Source organism: Pinus tabuliformis, chromosome Q (genome assembly GCF_031772625.1).
Source record: "Pinus tabuliformis cultivar Carrire ecotype Pingquan chromosome Q, CPIR1, whole genome shotgun sequence".
Taxonomy (NCBI): domain Eukaryota; kingdom Viridiplantae; phylum Streptophyta; class Pinopsida; order Pinales; family Pinaceae; genus Pinus; species Pinus tabuliformis.
The window spans coordinates 416832567-416849877 of NC_142296.1; the positions used below are offsets into that span (position 1 = coordinate 416832567).

Below are 17311 nucleotides of genomic sequence, written 5' to 3' on the forward strand. Positions count from 1 at the left end.
TCACCCTTCACAATGGGAGCTACACTTGGTGAACAATCCTTCATCCGAAATCTCTCTAAAATTTTATTAATATAGGTTTCCTGTGACAGACCCAAGATGCCTCGAAATCTGTCTCTATGGATCTTAATGCCAATGACATAAGATGCCTCACCCATATCCTTCATATCAAAATTTTTAGAGAGGAATTGTTTCACCTCATGTAGCAAACCCTTATCATTGGTTGCTAGCAAAATGTCATCCACATATAAAACAAGAAAACAAATTTTACTCCCACTAACTTTCAGGTATATACATTGATCCATAATGTTTTCTACAAACCCAAAAGAAGAAATTATATTATGGAATTTCAAATACCATTGGCGGGATGCTTGTTTTAAACCATATAATGACTTTTTGAGCTTGCAAACCAATTGCTCACCATCACTAGAGGGGAATCCTTCAGGTTGTTTCATGTAAACCTCCTCCTCTATATCTCCATTAAGAAAAGCCGTTTTCACATCCATTTGTTGCAACTCCAAGTCAAAATGGGCTACTAATGCCATAATAATGCGCAAGGAATCTTTCTTAGATACAGGAGAAAAAGTCTCCGTGTAGTCGATTCCTTCTTTCTGAGTGAATCCCTTAGCAACAAGTCTTGCCTTGTATCTCTCAATGTTGCCTAATGAGTCTTTCTTTGTCTTAAAGACCCATTTACATCCAATGGCTTTTGCACCATTAGGCAACCCAACAAGATCCCAAACTTCGTTACTATTTATGGAATTCATCTCTTCCTTCATGGCATTGTACCATAGTTCTGATTCTTTGCAACTCATGGCTTGTGAAAATGACTCGGAATCATTTTCGGCTCCAATCTTGTAGTCAGATTCTTGTAGATACACAATATAATCATTAGGAATTGCTGATCTCTTAGGTATAGTAGATCTTCTTAATGTTGTACCATCATCTTCCTGAGAAGTATGTGGTTCACAAAAGTTCTTGGCAACTCTTGAACTCCTTGATCTACTGGAATATCGTCAGCAGCTTGTGGAACTTCAACAATTGGTTATTCAACACCAGTTTGTACTTGAGGGGTGATATGAACAATAACCAATCTATCACTTGAAGTGGAAGGTTGAGATTCTGAATGATCCTTCTCAGAAACTATGTTTCTGGTTTGATCGCTCCCACTGATCAAGTCATTTTCAAGAAACGTTGCATTTCTTGATTCCACAATCCTAGTGCTGTGAGATGGACAATAAAATCTGTAACCTTTAGACCTTTCAGCATATCCAATGAAATACCCACTAATGGTCATTGGGTCCAGCTTCTTCTCTTGTGGATTATAAATTCTCACTTCAGACGGGCATCCCCAAACGCGCATATGTCCCAAACTTGGTTTCCAACCTTTCCATAATTCAAATGGCATTTTAGGAACCGCCTTGGTTGGAACTCGGTTTAATATATACACTGCCGTCTTAAGTGCTTCAATCCACAAGGATTTAGGAAGATTGGAGCTGCTAAGCATACTCCGCACCATGTCCAATAATGTTCGATTTCTTCTTTCTGCTACACCATTCTGGTCGGGTGAACCAGGCATGGTGTATTGGGCAACAATCCCATGCTCTTGAAGAAATTTAGCAAATGGCCCAGGTGCTTGTCCATCTTCTGTGTATCTACCATAATATTCTCCACCTCTATCTGATCTCACGATCTTAATTTGCTTGCCGCATTGTTTCTCTACTTCAGCCTTAAATATCTTAAAGGCATCTAATGCTTCGCTCTTTTTATGAAGCATGTAGAGATACATATATCATGAGTAATCATCTATAAAGGAGATGAAGTATCTCTGACCATGTGAGTCCATGTCTGGACTACATATATCAATATGTATGATCTCTAATATGTCCGAACTCCTTTTGGCACCTTTCTTTGACTTGTTGGTCTGCTTTCCCTTTATGTAGTCCATACAAGTCTCAAAATCAGTAAAATCTAGAGTATTAAGTACCCCTTCATTTACCAATCTTTTAATTCTTTCTATGGAGATATGACCTAGTCTCCGGTGCCATAATTTAGAGGAATCTTCATTAATAACACATCTTTTAGTGCCAGTGTGAACATGCATTGAATCATAAGTGACATCGTTTTGTAAATTAATGCAGTAAAGACCATTAGACAAAATACCATTCCCAACATAATCAGATTTATAGAATAGACTGAAAGATTTTTCTGAAAAGTTTAAGGAATATCCAAAAGGTACAAGCCTTGAAACTGAAATCAAGTTTCTAGAAAAACTTGGAACATAGAAGGTCTTTTCTAATTCTAAAACAAAGCCACTACTTAAAGTTAAATAACATGTTCCTATAGCTTCTACACGCGAGCCCATCATGTTTCCTGATAAGATGCTTTGCTCACTTCCCACTGGCTTCCTTAGGTTTTGCAAACCTTGCAAGGAATTCGAAATGTGAATTGTTGATCCAGAATCAATCCACCATGTGTTAATATTAACGTTAACCATATTAGATTCATAACAAACAAACGAGATTACTTCCTTAAGTTCGGGAATGTCACAACGAATTTCAGAGAAATTTGCAGGTTGTACTACTGCATTAAAAAATCACATGCTTATGTTAAAATTGAGGCTTAATAAACTTTCATGTTTTACCAATGTAAATCATGCTAAAAAAATTGAATCTAATGACATAAAAATTGCCTGTGGGCTAAATTTTCATTTCAAACAGATTCAATAAAACTTTATGATAAAACTTATTAATTCATAACTCCTGTGGGTAGGTTATGAAATTTTATCCTAATTAATTACATAAATATAATAAAAATTCATGTGGGATAAAATTTATTATATTCAATGTAAATCATGCTAAAACGAACTGAATCTAATGACATAAAAATTGCCTGTGGGCTAAATTTTCAATTCAAACAGATTCAATAAAACTTTATGATAAAACTTATTAATTCATAACTCCTGTGGGTAGGTTATGAAATTTTATCCTAATTAATTAGATAAATATAATAAAGATTCCTGTGGGATAAAATTTATTATATTCAGTCTAATTAATTACAATTTAATGTCTAAATAATCTTTATGTGATCTAACCAATCAAAATATATAATTTTATTTAATTAAAGATGCTGTGGCTATTCTCTAATTAATTAAAATTATATGGATCACTAGACATTATTTTTGTTGCATAAACAAAACTTAACCAGAGAAAAAATAATGTTTACTGAAAAGAGTAAGTCAAAATGACATTTTAAATAAACTCCATATAACTGTAATAATTCTTCACAAAATCAAAATTAAGGTTAAAGCAGTCAGCATTACCGTAAATCACTGCAAATAGATTGTTCACTTTATAAACAAAATCCGGAGATTGACTGAAGCAGCGTTGATCTACTTTGCACTTGCATAGCAAAAGCAGTTCGAAGGCTAGCTGGCTTGACTTCAGGCTCCGTCCTTAAGTTTATAAAACAAACAAAATAGACCAGCAAACAAGCTATTTTGCTCAGAATTTTTAGAAGGCCCGACTAATAGATTCAAATCCCGAAACCAGTTAATTTAATCCGGATTTGGGATTCAATTCTTTATAAGCATGTGTATGTACTTATATGCGTAAGTTTGGTTGATATGTCTCTACACTCTGTTTTTAGTAAAAAAAATTTAAAAGAAATCCATATTTGCTCAAAGCAATATATTAAAACTTTTGCATAGCTTACTATCTGTAGCCCATAGGTAGGCTTGGAATTTTAATTACTGGACTATAATAGACAGCCTCTGATTAGTGCACTACAGTCCAAAAATAAACTATGCACTAGAGTCCAAGAAACTATCTTATGGTCCAGAATGTCCACGAAGCATCTAATGTAGTAACCCATAGGTGTAGACAAACTGTAGTTAAAATGGCAAATAGATGCTTTTATACCATCAGTCACACTTGAAATAACAAATGGGCCATGTTGTGTGTAACCACCAGAGGTTACTCGTGTAACCAATAGATCTCAGTAATCATTTAAGTATTTTAAAGAAAGCAACACCTGCAAAATACAGGTGTTCATGTCTTACCTGAGACTTACTTTAATCGCAGGATATTTATGCAATCATAAGGCTCTAACACAGATATGCATGGTTCAAACATTAAACAAATCCACACCAACCGAATGCAAGTAAACCCTAATGAAGTTAGATTGACGCAGAGAGACAGGGTTGAATACAATTGCAAAAATAATAATATTTATTACAGCTGCGGGCTGCTGCAGAATCCCCTGTAATAAAATTGGGTGTGTGATTGGAAACTAGAAGTATAAAAATTGAAGACAGAAACCAAGAAATGTGGAAAGCTAATTGACTGAATTGCGTAAAAAAAAAACGACAAAAAAAGGAAACAAAACAAGCCAAAATTTTACATCTAATGGCGTTCTAAGTTTCGTTCGGTGCGTTTGGAGTGGCTGATCTTAAAACAAGGAAAATCCAAGTGGAGTCAGAAATGCTTTCACAAATGAGTGTTACGTTTAATAGAAGGCTTTCACGAGTTTTAAGATTTATATGTGCATATATATGTAGTGGCATCTCCATTAGATGGGAATGAGACAATTCCGTTAAAACAAGAGAATGCCAAGAAATTACGACCAACAAAATGCCCAAATGAATTGAACCACATCATTTCAACGCAATGGGCGGAAGGAGCAATTAAATAGATTATGTTTACGGCTTGACAATTCCTTTGATGGCACGGGCTGAATAGAGGAAGATAGTCTATCAGGCAGCAAACAACCTCACATAATATGGTTAACGCATACTTCAATTAGTCAAATGCACAGGCAGCGCTCCTCCAAATGCATGACGGGCTCGAAACCACTCAATATTTTAGCCAACACACAGCAAGGCAGAGGTAAAAGGGCTCTGATACCAAATGTAAAATAATTATAACAACGATTCTGCATGCGGAAAAAAATTCAATGAATCGTTGAAACTTAATGCCCAAGGATACGAATTACCTCCAGCCATTGGTGAAACTCTTGATGCAACTTCTTTCTGAAAAACCACGCTCCAGCTATCCAAGCAAAAAGAAAAGAATGCAGAAATTCTGAAGGCACTTCCAAGCTCTGCTATCTCAGCTAGATGGTGTAAAAAACTAAAGGGGATTGAGATGAGAGCTTGGGGACCAAACAGATGAATTTATAGCCAAGCTTCCATCAAGCTTCTGATAGCTATGTGTCAGATGTCCCACAGATCAAGGCAGAGAACTCCAGATGGAGTAATGGACCATTTCAGTAGCTCCCAACAATAAATTTATTAACTGCAGTTGATTTACTTAACTTAAGGAAACTACTGCAGTTGGTTTCCATAAGTTAAGGAAAGACTGCAGTTTAAATTCCATAATTATAAGCAGCAATTATTCATAAATTAATGGAGCTTAACAGCCTTCACTTTCAATGAATTTGCAAGGAAGCTTCGTTGAGTTTCGTGACATCAAAATCTTGTTCCTCGTGGTTCGGAGCCGCAATAGCATATGATGTTTGTTCCATGCGTATGACGTCATCTGTTTGTCAGTTATGCAGTATTAGCATATAAATTGTTCTCGTGTGACCAAAATGTGATAAATCTGAAGGTCCTAAGAACGTGGTCCGTGCGAGCTACTGGGAATGAATTTGGGCTTTAATGGCTGTGTGTCCTGCACTGCCCATTAAGGTTTCTCTGCCATAAAAGGAGCGCTATTGACAACAGAGGATAGTTATACTACACATGTGAGTAACCTCCTCTTAACTTGGCAGGTTTAGATACTTTTAGAGGGAGTGTTTAGAGGATTTCAAGCATGAATGGAAATTTTTTGGTTTACTGTCATGGTTATAGAATACACTATTTGTATTTACGTTGTATAGAAGCATTTTAGTTTTTAATGGCTTTGTTAGCGAGGATTTTGGTTCCCAAAGATTCCAAATTCATATTTCAATGGTCAAATTCAAGTTTCAATGGCCAATAGTTTTGTTAGCAAGAATTTTGGTCCCCAAAGATTCCAAATTGAAGGCTTCTGGTCTCAATTGCCAATGGTTTTGTTACCAAAAACTTCGGTTCCAAAAATTCCAAATTCAACTCTTTTATTTATAATAAATTTATATTTATATTAATAAATATTAATCAATAATAATAATAAATATTATATGTAAATGATTAGTTTAGTGGATTTTTTGGATTTTTAGGTGTCAAAATCCGACACAAAAATTTGACATGAAATTTGGATTTGTGTTATTTAAACTAGTTTTTTCACTGTATATATAGATTAAAACTTCTAGGGCACATCAATTGTGTAAAGGTTACTCATCAAGCTTGTAATTTCAATAAATTTTTGCTGGATTTTATTGAAATTACACCGGAAAAACCCACCTGAAAAACTTCCAAAAAAATTACACTAAAAACAACCCGTTTATACAAATATTACATTCATCATGAAAAAACAATAAATAATTATATTGCTTATTATTTATCCTCCTAAATCTATATTATAGATGTCTAATAATGTCCACTGCATATAAGTCACAACTTCTAAAATCAAGTTGTTCTTTGGCTTTCGCCCAAAGGTACAGATACCTTTGGTGCGGTACAATTCAGTAGGTAGTTGCATCGGTACAGTAAAGTCAGACTTTTCAATTTAATGCGATTACATTGTATGTAAAACAATAAAATAAAAGACCATTGATCAGTTTTTCTATGCTTTGGAATTGTTTTTATTAACGTTAAGGATAAGTTCTGAGGATGTGGGTGTAATAATATTATATATAAACCTTAATATCGAGAAAGTTATTATTAATATATAAATTGGAATAACATATAAATCTTCACTTCCATAAATTAGTGTTTTTTTATATTAAAATTTTAATATGAAATTTATTATTTTTTATATCCATTATATATAAATTTTAATATAGAGAAACAAATGGTTCACTAATTTACTCTAGTTAAATTGAATTTATTATCTTTTAAAATTTAAACAAACACGTTTAAGTTCTAAAAATTAGTATGTAATAATATTATATATAAAGTTATTATTAAAATATAAATCAGAGTAATATATAAATCTTCACACATAAATTAATTTTTTTATATCATAATGTTATATTATAAAATTTTAATATGAAATTTATTATTTTTTATATCTACAATTTCACAATTTATATATAAAGTTTAATATAGAAACAAATGGTTAGTCAAACCAATCTAGTTAAAATGAATTTATTAGGTTCTAAAATAAAAATAATATTGTGTTTCCTAATATTCTACTGGTTTGCTGGTTTATTTACTTATTTTTTAATGTTTTTTAAACCTTATAAAGATTAATGTTTAATGTTTGGGTGATTAAGAAGTAAGTGAGTTTAATATGGAAACAAATGGTTAGTCAAACCAGTCTAGTTAAAATGAATTTATTAGGTTTTAATATAAAAATAATGTTGTGTTTTAAAATGTTTTATTGGTTAGGAAGTGAGAATGTTTGCTAGTTTATTTTCTCATTTTTTAATGTTTTTTAAACATTTTAAGGATTAATGTTTGGTTGATTAGGAAATAAGTGTGTTTGTTGTTTATTTTTATTTTTTCTACTTTGTAGCATGTGTAAATATATATAAAATAAAAATAATTTATCATTTTAAAATTGTTTTTACAATTATGAAATGAAATCTCTATTTATGGTATATTGGTGTCAGATTTATGTGAGAGTTTTTACTTACATATTAGTGATGGCCACAGTGCAGTGACAGCGTTTTTTAACATAAACTTAATTTGCTGCAATTCATTGCTTGGTTCTGTTAATTTTTTCCCTTTGGACTGATAGTGGTTTTGTTGGAGTTGCATATTTTGGTATATAGATTGTTTGCAGTTTTTTTGGTTGGGCTCTAGGTTTGTTTAGTTGGTTTTTTTTGGAAACCCGTAGATTGAGAAATTGTTAATGTGTTGATATTAAGTTAGGATATATATTTAAAAACTACTATTTGTTGATATTAGATTGAAAAGATGTTAATTTGTTGATAGTATAATATTCTATGAAAAGTAAGAAAATTTTAGGTAAAAATCATATTATTAGAGTTTTGTTTAAGTTTGAATCATCCAGTGTGGTTTATTGTAAGACAAGATGAACCACACTAGATGGTTCCAAACTGTCAACAAAACTGTGATGATGTGATTTTTACCAAAACTTTTCATACTTTTCATAATATAGATCACAGAAGCCTAAATTCAATTAATATAAAATTTTATTTTGAATCATATTCTAGAAATTGTAACAGTTTGTTTATTAAGCCATTGTGTGTATGATTGTCTTGGAATTGTAGTGTTATTAATTCAATATTCATTGGATTTTATCATACGCAGAACTGTTGCCCAGACAAATTTACTTTGCTTATTGTTCTATTCAAGTGATATCCATATTCAATCGGTTTTATTATACGCAGATATGTTTTATTGATTTTAAGACAAATTTACAACTGAATTATTCTGTTTTTTGCTTTTGTATTTTGCTTGTCACTGATAGCGTGATATCCATATTCAATCGGTTTTATTATACGCAGATATGTTTTATTGATTTTAAGACAAATTTTGCTTGTCACTGATAGCGTTTAAGTCTTGAGTTCAATCTTTCCCATCCCTTGGATTCTTTGGTGACAAAAATTGAATTTTTTTTGTTGGGCTCCAGGATCTTCTCAGTTTCTTTTTGAAAATCGAATTTATACAGCATACCTAAGAGGTTGTTAATTTACTGACACTGAAACATTATGTTTCGAATCAAATCCTGAAGCTTGTAACTCTTTGTCTGTTGATTGTGAGCTTTATGTAATTTTCTTGAAAATGTACAGTTCTGCCTTTCTTCCTGCAACTGATTCACCATCCAGTCTCCTTGGCACTGCATCTTTTTCGGAGGTTGGATTCTTTATTGGCAATAATTGAATTCTTTTAGTTGGATTCTATAGTTTGTTCAGTTGATTTGAATGGAAACGCTGGTACAAAATACTAAAAAGTAGAATATTATGTTCAGAATCATATTTTACAAACTTTTGTAAGAGCTTGTCTTGATTGTGAGTGGCCAGCAGGGTTGGAATTTCAAAACAGAGTCACTCGTCAAATTTAATGATTTTAACACTTTCTCGATCTTTTTCCTAATATCAAGTAAAGATTTTAACAGCTTTGCAAAATTTTGAACTGTATTTATGGGCAAATCACCACATAACAAATAAATTGCTTATCAAATTCCATCCCTAGTGGCAATAGTTTCATCTGATTCTCTTGAAATTGCATTATTTTGTTCTTTTTGCCACCAAATGATCAGCCATGAGGTCTCTTCGAAGTTCAAATTTTTTCAGCATGTGGAATCTTTGTTCGGGGGTGGTAACGATTGAATTTTTGGGTTGGATTCAAGACTCTTTATTTGCTTCGAGTTTGGATTAGAAACATTGGTGCAACATTATTGTTATAGAAATTTATATATAGAGATATATAGAATCAATGCCTATTGTTTATCATAGGACAATGTTATGGCCTTATTGAATTGATGAGAATAGGAGTCAGAGGAGTCATGGTCTATTTTGTATCGAAAGATATTTCTGAGATGTCTGATATGTAAATATTTTTTTTTTTAAATACAAGTATTGGTTTTTTTCTTCTGGAATCAATCTATTTATCTATTCATCCATAACTTCAGCATTTAATCTATGAGCTTACATTGTGTTCAATTTGAATGGGTTTTGTTGTTTGTTGAGTTTTTAGTTTCTTAATATTTGAAATGGAATCCATTGGCATGGTGACTGTGGAACAAATGTTTTCAAGTTTGTGTATATGAAATTGGATTTTCTTCATTCCAGAAGACCATTTGAATTAGAACTTTGTTAGTACTTGAACCATATTTCTAAATTCAACCCTTTTTTGGCATGTAGAATCGTAGTCAAAGCTCGTGTACTAAGTTATCAGGGTTCTTGAAAGTATTGGTTTTGGAGTTTTTCACACACATTGTAGATATGTTAATGGTGGAGCAATTTGTTTGAATTCAGAATCTGATCATCTAATTCACAATCCATGGAGGACAAGATATTCCCTGCTTGGTCTAAAACTGTTGAAGAATGCTTAGAAGAATATGATGTGAGCTTAGAGAATGGTTTAAATTCTCATGAAGTGGAGAAACAACGTCAAATATATGGATGGAATGAGCTCCAGAAGAAAAATGGTACACCTTTGTGGAAGCTTGTAGTGGAGCAATTTGATGACACAGTTGTTAAAATACTTCTGGTGGCAGCTGGCATTTCATTTATTCTTGCCTACATGCGTGATAATGTGTCTTCTGAGGAGGGTATAACAGCCTATGTAGAACCCCTGGTCATTCTCTTGATTCTAATCCTTAATGCCATTGTTGGAGTATGGCAGGAGAATAATTCTGAGAAGGCTTTGGAAGCTCTCAAAGAAATGAAATCTGATCATGCAAAGGTCTTGAGAGATGGACATTATGTTGTAGATCTTCCCTCCAGAGAACTTGTTCCAGGAGATATAGTGGAACTGAAGGTGGGAGACAAGGTTCCTGCAGACATGAGAATTGTGTCCCTCAAGACATCCACCTTTAGGATGGAGCAGAGCTCCCTGACTGGAGAGAGCATGCCTGTGGTCAAAAGAACATATCCAGTCACCCTGTGTGACTGTGAGTTGCAGTCAAAAGAATGCATGGTGTTTGCAGGAACTGCAGTTACCAATGGCTGTTGCACTTGTATTGTTGTGAGCACTGGCATGTCTACAGAAATAGGTAAAATTCAGGCACAAATTCAGGAAGCTTCAATGGAATGTCATGATACCCCTTTGAAAAGAAAGTTAGATGAATTTGGTGAAAGACTGACAAAAGTGATTGGTGCTATTTGTATTCTTGTCTGGATCATGAACTACAAATATTTTCTTTCATGGGAAGTCATAGATGGGTGGCCAAAAAATATCAGGTTTTCCTTTGAGAAGTGTACCTACTACTTCAAGATTGCTGTAGCTCTGGCAGTTGCTGCTATACCAGAGGGATTGCCTGCTGTGATTACTACATGTTTGGCTCTTGGCACTCGTAAGATGGCACAAAAGAATGCTATTGTGCGTAAGCTACCTAGCGTGGAGACTTTGGGTTGCACCACAGTGATTTGCTCTGATAAGACAGGTACTCTTACAACCAATCAGATGTCTGTCAGTGAGTTTATAGCCATAGGGCACAGTGCTGGTTCACTTAAAGAGTTTACTGTTGAAGGAACAACATATAATCCTGAGGATGGAAAAATATTAGATTGGCCTGCACATGATATGGGTGCAAATTTAGAAACTCTAGCAGAAATTGCTGCAGTTTGCAATGATGCAGGGATATCTTGTCAAGGTCACCAGTTTCAAGCTACTGGTATTCCGACTGAGGCAGCCTTGAAGGTTAGTAATTGCTTAGATAATTGATTTGTTTGATTTGTTTACTAGTTTTCATGTTTTGTTTCACCATGTGAAAATGTCCAGCAATTTGGAAATACCTGGACTAGTAATGAATAGCAGTGCAGAGGAATAATGAACAGAATGAAATCTCCACTTTGAAAAACAAACTATGGAAAGGAAATAAAAACCATCCCAAGGAATAATATATGACACATTTTTCCAATCAAGATAGAGAAGTCTGATTTCATGATCAATACGTGATTCGTTATGAAATGGAATGTCTGATTTGATCTGATTTCATGTTTTGTTTCACCATTTATTTCTGGGTTCTCGTGTGAAGGTATTGGTTGAAAAGATGGGAGTTCCAGAACCGATGGCAGGTGATGCAAGTGTCATTTTTAACAGTGGCACAGTGAAATTAGGTGATTAATTATGCCCATAATCTGCTTAAAACATGTGATTCAGAATTTAAAAATCTTAATCTTTTTGCAGGAAAGCATTGTATAATTGTGATTGGTTGGTTTTGTATAGGTAATTGTGATTGGTGGATACAAAGATCAAAGAGGTTGGCTTTAATGGAGTTTGATTGTGATCGGAAATCCATGGGTGTTATTGTCAAGGAACCATTGGGACAAAATCGTCTGCTAGTGAAGGTTCTCTTGTTTTATTCAGTTCTCCTCAATCTACTCATTCGAAGGATTTCAATTGTGTACTTTGCATTGTTTCTATTGGATAATTATCATGATAATGTTACATTATCCCAGATTGCTTTGACCTTTCATTCGTGCACTTTGCCTTGTTTCTATTTGAAAATTACCTTGATAATGTTACATCATCCATGATTGCTCGTTAAAGGATAACTTTTAAACTAGGATTGGAAAAGTTCTAAAATTGCATATTTCCCCATACTTTGCCTTTATCTATTTGCAAAACATCATGACAATGTCATGTCCAAGATGTTTGGTTAAATGAATTGAAAAAGCCTAATATTGTAAATTTATATTTTCCTGGTATGTTTTCTCAGTGCATTATGATAATGCCATGCCCAAGATACTATGATAATGCCAAGATACTATGATAATGTCATGTGGAAGATATTTCGGTAAAGTATAATTAATTTTAAAATTAGTAATTTCAAAATATTTATTATATTAGTGTAATTTTATATAATTATAAATAGTTATAATTTTAATATTTCTTAGAATTATTATGGAAATGATGATAGAAAATTATTGATGATATAGGCATGGAAATATATGTTCAAAATATATATAGTTTAATTTCTAGTATTTGAAATGTAATCAAGATTATGGACACAGATGGCTTGCTACTTTGTATTGACTTTCTTAACATGTATTTTTTACTAAGAAAATAAGTCACACCAACTTTGTTTGGCAATATTAAAGTTTAGCTATTTTTGCAGGGTGCCATTGAAAATTTGCTTGAAAGGAGTGCTTTTCAACAACTTGCAAATGGATCAGTGGTTGAATTAGACGATGCATCAAGGGAATTACTCTTGAGGAAGTTTCATCAAATGAGTTCAAAGGCTTTGCGTTGTTTGGGATTGGCATACAAGGAAGATTTGGGAGATTTCAATGATTATGATGGAGAGAAACATCCTGCTCATATGAAATTGCTAGACCCAACCAATTACTCTGATATAGAAAACAACCTTATCTTTGTTGGTCTTGTTGGATTAAGAGTAAGTTTTGGCATTTTTAAGGATTATTGTGCTTACATTTTTTCTTGAGTCTCTTATCTTTTATCTAATATGATGCTTGAAATATGGCCCATTGTGGACATTTTTATATTTTTTCCTCCCTACTTTTTCCCCTAGGTTTGTGGTAGGATACCTTCTTTTCTCAATGCATTGTATTATTTTCTAATGAACATACTAACATGGCCAACTTCAATTAATAGGATCCTCCTCGTAAAGAAGTTCGCAAGGCCATTGAGGATTGTGGAGATGCAGGTATTCGAGTAATGGTGATCACTGGTGATAGCAAGTCCACAGCAGAAGCCATATGTAAGGAAATAGGTGTGTTCTATGAAGGAGAGGATCTCGGTGGTAAAAGTTTTACTGGAAAAGAGTTCATGAAACTCCCTTTGGATAAGCGCGTTGAAATCTTGGCAAAACCAGGTGGTCGGGTTTTCTCTCGAGCAGAACCAAAGCATAAGAAGGATATAGTTTGGATGCTCAAAGAAATTGGTGAAGTTGTGGCAATGACTGGAGATGGTGTCAATGATGCCCCTGCTTTGAAGCTTGCAGACATTGGAATAGCCATGGGAATTGCTGGGACAGAGGTATGCTTACAATTTCTTCCACAAGATTTTTCATTTACTTCTTTTGTTTTTTCATTCCCTGCTGATTTCTTAGGAGTTTGCATTGACACGAAATTATAATTTATGTTTAGAAGGTGTATTTTATAATTTCTAATAAGGTTAGTGTCTCTTGCATGTGACCTAAAGGAAGAATTAAAAAAGATGCACATTAGATTTCACTAACAGTATTATAAGGTTCTAACTTGTGATGTTGTTTTCATCGTTATTATCCACTACATTTAATATTCTTTTCAAAATATAAACATGTATTATAAATTTTCAATCTAAGTTGCTCATCTTAGTGTTTTTTTTATCATGTTTTTACCTTAAAACAACTCAAATTTTTATTTAGGCATCATCTGAAATCTTAGGAAAAAAATATTGAAGCCTCTAGGTTATTTTGAATTAGGGACCTGTGCTCTCGTAAGATGGATTGGTAGATGGTTTTATACCCATATTAGTTTTTGGTACACAGTTAAATGTGTGTGACATTATAAAAATATCACATTAATATAGTAATCCCTTTCCAAAAGCTATAGAATAAAAAAAATTGGGGGATGAATGTTTTGTTACTTTTATAATTTTATCTTTTTTATTTAAAGTGAAAATTATAACAATTTAATGAAAGATCATTCTTCAATTACATTACTATGTAAGGAATTTGAGGCCTGTACATTGTGTACACATTTCTTTGTGTGTTTTAGGTTGCCAAGGAAGCATCAGATATGATATTGGCTGATGATAATTTCAGCACTATTGTTTCGGCTATTGCAGAAGGTCGTTCCATATACAACAACATGAAATCTTTCATAAGGTATCCATTTCTATATCTAGATACAAATATAAAAACTTTTTATCAAGTTCATTTTCTTCCAAGTTTAGTATACTCCTTTTTTGTACTCTTATTTTTTGGTATTCATTATAGGTACATGATATCATCTAATATGGGAGAGGTGGCTTCCATATTTATAACCGCTATGTTAGGCATGCCTGAAGGCTTGATACCTGTGCAACTTTTATGGGTGAATTTAGTCACGGATGGTCCTCCAGAAACAGCTCTTGGATTTAATCCCGCTGACAAAGATATAATGCAAAAACCACCTCGTAAAGGCAATGATGCCATGATTAGTGCATGGGTGTTTTTCCATTACATGGTATTCATCCTTTTATACATTTGGTTATTTGTTTTTCTTAAAATCTCAAAATTCTGTTTTTTTTCTTCTTTAATCATCGTCTTTAATGTTTTTCCCTCTCTTTCAACTGCAGGTTAGTGGTTTATATGTTGGAATTGCAACAGTAGGTGTTTTTGCTTTGTGGTACACACATGATTCATTTTTAGGGATACAATTCTCTACGGATGGCCACACATTGTTAACCTTTTCGCAGCTCAGGTCTTGGGGAGAGTGCCCATCTTGGGAGGGTTTCGAGGTTTCACCATTTTCCATCGGTGGGAAAACTCTCTCATTTTCCAATCCTTGCGATTATTTTTCAACTGGAAAAGTAAAAGCTACAACCCTTTCCCTCTCCGTATTGGTGTCCATTGAAATGTTCAACACATTAAATTCTCTATCAGAGGATAATAGTTTGCTCACTATGCCACCTTGGACTAATCCTTGGCTATTGGTGGCAATGTCTATTTCATTTGGACTTCACTTTCTGATCCTTTATGTTCCATTTCTAGCCAATATCTTTGGCATCGTACCCTTGACTTTAAGTGAATGGTGTGTAGTTATAGTAGTTTCACTTCCAGTGATTATGATAGATGAAGTGTTGAAACTAGTTCATAGGAGAATGCGTAAAGGACATAAAAAATACAAACTTGTTTAAACCACCTGGTCATATTAGTGTAAAGAAATATATATTCAACCATACTTATTATATAAAGTGTGGATTGACATGTACATATTTTTTTATCTGGACTAATTGGGTGGATGAATGTATGAAGGGAATTATGTATCTACAGATGGCATACATGCCATAAACGTTTTTCTATGTTTGGAATAGTTCTAATTACCTCTATATTTTATAAATAAAAGGAGAGTTAGGGAAATGTAGTGTTGTTATGTCCTTTGAGATTTCAAAAAATACTTTAAAAACTTGTATTGCCTTAAAATTTCAATATAATCAATGGTTGAAAAGTTATTTAGACTTGTGGATTTTATTTTACAAGGATATGAATTCAAGATCTATATCTATGGTAACTCAATAAACTTAGGCGCATGTTATTGAATTTTGAATTTTGAATATGAGAAGTTTTCTTATACCATAATTAGGACATGGTGTGGCTCAAACTAGGTTTCATGTCATAACTTGATACTTGAAACAAGTAACATTCAACATGTCTTTATTGGATGTGGATATTATAACAAATGAGTATCCTATGTTTACATGATTTAAGTATTTTATGTTTATAAATTTATGAATTTATTGTATAATTTAACTTACCCATTATGGGTAGAAAGTGGTAGATTTAATTGACTAATTAAATTATAAATATGAATTATTTTATTTAAAATGAAATTTTAGATTTGGAGAATTGTTTAGATAAAGTAATTATTTGTTTGTAGCCTAAGGTCATTATATATACAATATAGAGTATATTCACTTAAGGATACAACAGAGTGACTATATAGGTAGCCATATAATTAATATAGAAATTATGTTGAGTTATAGCGCAATATTTATGAATATAATGAAGACTATCTGTAATGATAATTGCTATCATTGTGAAAGTTATCTGCAAGTCAAAATACTTGGAATTATAACAGTGAAAATTGTTGGCCATCGTATGTTGGAGCCGTGAAGGAAATTGCATGAGCCTAATGGAATATTGATTTGTGAAACAGATCCCATTCATTGGATTACAAGCTAATGTGAAAGAGTGTTATGGGGTTGTTGTAGGTGAAAAAGTGATTGTGAATAATGGAATTGGACTATATAAAGAAAGCTTAAGTCAACCATAGTTAAATCACCTTTGTGGATTCATAGTTTTAGCTTAAGGGTTGACCTCTATTACAGTGAGAGTTGGTGCAACAGGGGGACTATGGTTGGGTGGAGTGTCCCTTTTTCACAATCTGTTAGTAGATACTTCCTAGAAATGTAGGTGTTCATAACTTGCGATTATGTTGTGTTAATGTTGTTTTTTCATGGATTATATTACTTTCCAGTCTATTAAATTCTATTTGCAAGTTTAAGCCTGCATTTTAAATTTATTATTTACGATGACCAAATGGTTTAATTATATTGTATAAGAAACTTATCTTAATTTCTCGCATCCCCTTATATCAAAGAATTTTGATCCGGAGCAATGTGCATTGGCATATATAATGAACATGTTTGATTTGCAAGCCTAGAGAAAGACAAACATCCATGAAAGTTATCATTATTGGATTTAATAAGTAATTCAAATGATATCCTTGTTTGTTAAAATATTTGTTCAATTGCAATCTTTGGCTCTATCACTGCCAACCATCACATTAATAGGTTTCGAGTATACTTCTTAATTCATGCTAAGGTGCAACACACGATAATCATATTTTTCAGGTAATGATTAACCTGGGTATTGCTTTAATATTATTCCAT

The 17311-nt window shown here is 33.0% G+C and overlaps 1 protein-coding gene across 1 annotated transcript; it reads left to right on the top strand.

Moving 5' to 3' along the window:
- The first annotated feature begins 10032 nt into the window (after nucleotides 1-10032).
- On the top strand, nucleotides 10033-15556 carry LOC149219975 (calcium-transporting ATPase, endoplasmic reticulum-type-like). Its single transcript, XM_089382704.1, has 8 exons — nucleotides 10033-11410; nucleotides 11748-11829; nucleotides 11939-12060; nucleotides 12831-13109; nucleotides 13328-13711; nucleotides 14434-14543; nucleotides 14655-14883; nucleotides 14996-15556. The coding sequence occupies exons 1-8, from the start codon at nucleotides 10049-10051 to the stop codon at nucleotides 15554-15556; spliced, it is 3129 nt and encodes a 1042-aa protein (XP_089238830.1). The 5' UTR covers nucleotides 10033-10048.
- The last annotated feature ends 1755 nt before the right edge of the window (nucleotides 15557-17311 follow it).